The 5,853-nt window shown below is 44.5% G+C and overlaps 1 protein-coding gene across 2 annotated transcripts; it reads left to right on the top strand.

Moving 5' to 3' along the window:
- The first annotated feature begins 749 nt into the window (after positions 1–749).
- Positions 750–5,803, top strand: LOC135105227 (large ribosomal subunit protein eL13-like). 2 transcript variants are annotated; one of them, XM_064013397.1, is made up of 6 exons: positions 750–851; positions 2,175–2,376; positions 2,758–2,809; positions 3,423–3,596; positions 4,282–4,413; positions 5,682–5,803. In XM_064013397.1, the coding sequence occupies exons 2-6, from the start codon at positions 2,186–2,188 to the stop codon at positions 5,766–5,768; spliced, it is 636 nt and encodes a 211-aa protein (XP_063869467.1). In that variant the 5' UTR covers positions 750–851; positions 2,175–2,185; the 3' UTR covers positions 5,769–5,803. The 2 variants fall into 2 exon arrangements, with proteins under 2 accessions (XP_063869467.1, XP_063869468.1); XM_064013398.1 differs by lacking the exon at positions 750–851 and adding an exon at positions 859–952.
- Positions 5,804–5,853: the final 50 nt, after the last annotated feature.

Here is a 5,853-nt window from a genome sequence, read left to right as displayed (position 1 = left end):
TTACTTGCCGACAAGTTAATCCACCAAGGATCAGAAGAGGCGGAAGGCTGAGTGGAAAAAAAGTCGCGCACTGGCTCCATGACTTTAGCTCGAGTTTACCCAGTGGATGGGAATCCTCATCGAAGGGGAGAGGAAAGAGATGGTGGTAGGAATGATTTATAGTATGCCTGTAAGACAATCGTGTTTGAAATGTGGAAGAAGAGGAAGCAGCAACGTAAGATGGCGACACAAAAACTACACCCCTCGCCTCTCTAGCGTAGTTCTGATGAAGTGCCCGCTTGTCATTCCCCTTGGTGCCAACTTCACTTATCCATATGATATGTTATTCTTGGTTTTCCTCTCCCTCTGCTTCTCTCCACCATTCCAGGTATGATCAGATTCTCCAGCTCTTCTCTCTTCATTACATGGCCGAAAAACTTCAGCTGTCTTCATCTCACTTCCCTCACTGTAACTCTCTTCTCTCCCATCATCTTCAGCATTGCCTCATTCTTGCCATCCATGGGATTCTCACCATTCTCCTCCGCCTCAAATCTCTTCACCATCTCCACAGACAGCGTCCAGCTCTCCACACTATAACAATGTTTACCACACATGCGTTTTCATTTTTCTTATTTTATTTAGTTCAGTGTATCCTAAAATTCATTCTTTCTATTAAACTCTGTAATCCTAAGCTGATATTAATTTACATTAATTACTTAAAAAGACAGTACAGTTAATTTATACGAACAAGGAAAAATATTGTCTAATCAGAAGAAAGAACAGAAAAAAATGTTATGTGGCATGTGTGAAGGGAACCATCGTCCCGGCGCGGTTTGTTTTGCTCTTTCCGAGAGGGTCCTGAAGGAAGGCGGGTGTGTGTTGAGTGAACCTTGTATTTTTTGGCTTACACGCTTAAATATTGCCTTGTTGTGGCTGCAGGAGATCTGGCAGGGTAGTTCGGTGATAAGGCAAGGTGTGTGGGTGACGGAGGGCGGCAGATAAGGCGAGATGTGACGGATAATGGCGGGTTAAGGTGGAGTCATGTGTGGAGAAGATGCTGTGACGGGGCCGTGTGTTTTGATGGTGGTGATGTGACCTGTGTTGTTGCGGAGCTTGTGCTGCGTTCTGGGTGGTAACTGGCACAGCTCGAAATTAGTGGAGTGTGTGGTGGTGGTGGTGTGGTGAATGTGCATCATCACCACCTGGTTGTGATGGTGTGTTGTGGTGCTCCTCACCTCACCACCTCGCCCGCCGCCTGGGATGTTAGTAGGGAATGTTATTGGAGTCCCATTATCGTTAATGCCTGAAGACTGGGTTACGTGCGTGGGTATATGAGCTCCATATCGAGTCTATGGGTTACGTGCGTGGGTATATTAGCTCCACATCGAGTCTATTAAGCTCACAGCTGATCTCTTCAATTCTGGCAATCACTATTCGGAAATATATATAATGCCTACAAAATTAGGCAAAGATTATTCAGATCTATTCCCCGTGTATTATAAATTGCACAGCGAGGTGTAAAAAATTGGAATATGACCATGGATAGCCAGGAGCTTGCAGTGTGGCTGGCTGGTGGCGGCGCCTTTCTTTTCAAACTACTTGACTCCATCATTTGTGGCGGTATTGAAGTTGCGTTATCATGTTCACCTAAGGGATGTGTTTGTTAGGTTAGGGTTAAATAACTTCAGTTCTATGATATTGCTGATTCCTTCATTGTGTAGATAACCACTGGAATCAGTATGCTAAACTTCATTTGTCATCCTTTGCAAAATTTTATTGATGTGGCCTGAACAAACCTGACCCTGTGAGGGGCACGATTCAGTGTGATGGGATCACAGCATAGATTACTAACCCACCACTCGTGCTGCTCCCAACCCTCCCTCCCCAGCAGCAGCCAGCCAGACTGACTCTTGCCTGCTGTGTGACAGACAGCTGCCGCTCATGATAGCTGTTTTAATGTGTTTAAAAAAAAACAATTATTAACCATGTCACTTTCTGTAAGCACAATACACAACACACCTGTTGCTGACAAGACAAATACACAGCAGCTGAATCACAAGTAATGTAGTGACCATAACCAAAAACATTACTCAGTGTGTCCTGTTTGAGCCCTGCACCCTGTGACTGGTGTGTGTGTGTGTGCATGTGTGCGAGAGGACCCAGCCTCCACTCACTGAGCAGCCTTCCTCCCACAGGCCCCTTAAGCATGGCTCCCAAGAGGAACAATATCATCCCCAACTGCCACTTCCACAAGGACTGGCAGCGCTATGTGCGGACGTGGTTCAACCAGCCGGCCCGCAAGCAGCGACGCCGCAACAAGAGGCAGGTCAAGGCCAGGCAGGTGGCCCCGAGGCCCCTTGGCAAGCTGAGGCCCATCGTGCGCTGCCCAACCTTCAAGTAAGACTGATCTTGACGCTGTTGTTTTGTGGGAGGGAAGGTGTCAAGACCTTGATGCTGGAGCAAGCAGTTCTTTAATTTGCTTCTATTTAAACTTGCTTTTCCAGCAGGGAGGGGCAGGTCAGAGCTGAACACTTGCCAAACTTTTATTCCTGCATGATGAACATACCCCTTGCCACACTGACACCACTCACCAGTGTGTGGTGGCCAGCTCCACTTTGTTGATTGAGGCGTGGTGTGTGAAGGTGTCGAGTTGACCACAGAGTTGTACACGTCTTGTCCAAGGTGGATTTAGTGCTCATTTTAGGACTTGTTCCAAAAAATTAAGTTTGTGTGAATGAACATGAAGGTTGAAGAGGACTCACTGTGACCTCCTTCCAGGTACAACACTAAGCAGCGGCTGGGCAAGGGCTTCACCCTGGAGGAACTGAAGGTATGTGGCTGGGTTAAGTATGACAAACCACTGCTATTGATAGATCCCTTCATCCCCTTCCCCATACCATCTGGAGTTTCAAAACATTATAGTCTGGGTGCTAATAAGCTAGGCATGTGGCTGAGAGCACCCCGGAAAACTGAACAGCCCTTTCTATCTCAGTTTACTAACGTTACAATGTTATTTATTGTAGTGCTGCTGCTGCTGCTGCCGCTGTGGTTGTCAGTTGTACTTGTCCTCAGAAATTCCTTTGTTGATCAAATCACATTTTCTCTGAAGTTGTTGCTGTATTTCATTTCACTCCTGATTAAGTTTAAAATATTTTGTTAGAGCATCAACATGATCCCTGCCACAGTTGTATCCACTTTATTCATGTGCTTTATTTCTTAAAGAAACCCATGCACCACTTCAGTGAGAATGGTGTGGTTGTGTTTACGTTATAGTACAAGTTAGTCTACAAAGTAGACTAACTTGTACTAAAGTCACTAACTGCAGTGAAAATATGGAGTGAAATATGTAGATGCTTGGTGATAATCAGATTGAAATGGTTCTTTATACTTGATTATATATGTATTTGTTGATATTGTTATTGAGTGATCCATCTTTTCACCAGGGTGCTGCTCTGAACCCCAAGTATGCACGCACCATTGGCATTGCCGTGGACTATCACCGCACCAATAAGTCCATGGAATCCCTGCAGCAGAATGTGCAGCGCCTCAAGGTGTACAAGAGCAAGCTGATTCTCTTCCCTCTGAAGACTGCCAAGCCAAAGAAGACCGACTCCACGGTAAGCTGGCTGTTGTGCTGTACAGAGTAGGTCAAGTGGCATCCTGCTGCTGTGCTTCTAATCCCATGGGTTCAAGGGATACCCACGAGAGCAAGTGGCCAGCGCCAAACCACTGACGGGACGTTTGAGGCATGCAGCTCACTTCCAAGCAAGCCATGATGATCACAGTGGGGCGAGAGGAGTTTGGTTCACCTTTATTGTTGCGCCATTTTATGCTCCTACGGTATTAGACTAAGGCATGTGGCACTGAGTTCCCACTGCAACACAGCAAACTTAGTATGATAAAAAGAATGACAATTTGTGGTGAGTTTGGTAGGATGAGTATTTTGGCTTGTTATGGCTCAGATGATAATGTTTGTTGGTGAGGGCTCACTTTTTCCTGCAGGTTCTTTTTTTTTTACCATGCATGCAATTTTTCTCAGAGCTGGCTGTGTAATTACCTGGATGCATCAAACTTGTGTACAAATAGAACAATGCAGTCACAGAATAGATGAGTCATAGAAATGTTTAGGTAATTCATATGACTAGATAGTGCACTGAAAGAGAGATGTCCAAACAAGGCTTAGTAAGTAGACCTGTGCAGGAAGTTGTATGCTGTGATGTGACAGTGAAGTGGTGGGGGCTGAGATCTTGGATTAATTGTATTAGAATTCCTACATCAACCACTTCTCCATTCTGCCTGCAGCCACAGGAGATTGCCCTGGCACAGCAGATGAAGGGAGTGGTGATGCCTCACATCCCCAAGGCCAGGAAGGAGAAGGCCCGAGGCATCAGCAAGCGCCAGAAGAAGTACAGTTGCTTCAATGCCCTCCGCCGGGTGAGTGTTGCATCTTTACCTCTCAGACTGTTACTGTTATTGTGTGATATTGAGTGGCAAGTCCAGTGTAATCAGACCATAGATATAAGACTGAATTATGATGACTAACATGTAAAAACACCTATAATCGATGAAATCCAAGGTATTGAATTGTGTATGTGTCATTTTGTAGCCCAGCATTGCAAGGCACAGAGGCTTGACCTTTATCCCAACACTAGTCCATATAGGCAAATACCCTGCCCTCACTGTTCTTTGGCATCGTCAGACCACATTTGAAGTATACTGTGCCAACTTTACCTGCATTTAAGATTTAGTATGCTTAATTGTATCCCTACTGTGGTGCAGCATCCTGTGTGTCAGGCAGCAAATCTACAACCCTTGTTTTGAATCCAGGCTGCGGGAGTCGACATGCAGCTAACCCAGCTCTTCATCCTTCCTTCAGGGTGGTTGACAAATTTGTAACGGGGAAATCCACATGTCACTCTGGATATGTCTCTGCACACATCCTCGCCTTAAATACCTTTGTCTTTTATACTTTGCTGCTCATGATCGTCTCCTCAGCAGCCAGGTCCCTTTTATTCTAATTTGAGAAATGAAAAATCTGGCAATTTAGACCATTACACATTCCATACATACAAAGAATATTGTCCACTTGTTTGAGAGCTTGTGGAACATTTGAATTTAGTGGGAGAGCAGTAGGACAGATGGGTGAACCTCCTAGCACACAATGCCTTGCTGCATCAGAGTGTTTATATATAGCAAAAGTTTTGGTGGAAGTGTGATTTTTTAGCATTGTCAAAAAGTGGTGAGACAAATTTGTGTTTTGTTATATGTTCAGTCTAGAGCTGATTTCAGGTGGACCAAGTTAAACTCTTCTTGTACAAGTAGCAAAAATTAGAGAATGTTTGTATTGATTTTTCTCAAAGTTTATCCCTTTTTGCAAATTTCCATGAATTTAGGCGTGGTAGATGGTATCTTGTATCTCACTACCACACAGTTATCAAACATTATTAACATTGGTTTTTGTCAGGTTTCTGTCCTGTCACCCACTCTCTTCAGGGATTGGTGCACCTCTTACATTAGAAAAAAAAAGAAAATGTTATTTGCAGGAGACAGTTATCAATAATGATATAATTTTTCTTAATTTTTACTTAGGTTACTTTTATTGCTATTTTCTATTTTGATGAGTTACTGTGTGTGTGTGTGTGTGTGTGTGTGTGTGTGTGTGTGTGTGTGTGCGTTTTGTACATGTCAGTGGTATTTTTCAGGAGCGGGCCATTGCACGCACGTGGGGCATGCGCGCCAAGAAGGCGAAGGAAGCTGCCGAGGACGCTGCCGTCACGGGCAAGAAATGAAAACTGTAAACTATAAGAGTAAACTTGAGAAAGAAGTGTGTGTGTGCTTGACACCCTTCCTTCCCTACATGTTGTACTGGTGTGC

This window comes from Scylla paramamosain, chromosome 11 (genome assembly GCF_035594125.1).
Source record: "Scylla paramamosain isolate STU-SP2022 chromosome 11, ASM3559412v1, whole genome shotgun sequence".
Lineage (NCBI taxonomy): Eukaryota > Metazoa > Arthropoda > Malacostraca > Decapoda > Portunidae > Scylla > Scylla paramamosain.
This window is presented reverse-complemented; position numbering and strand designations above follow the sequence as displayed.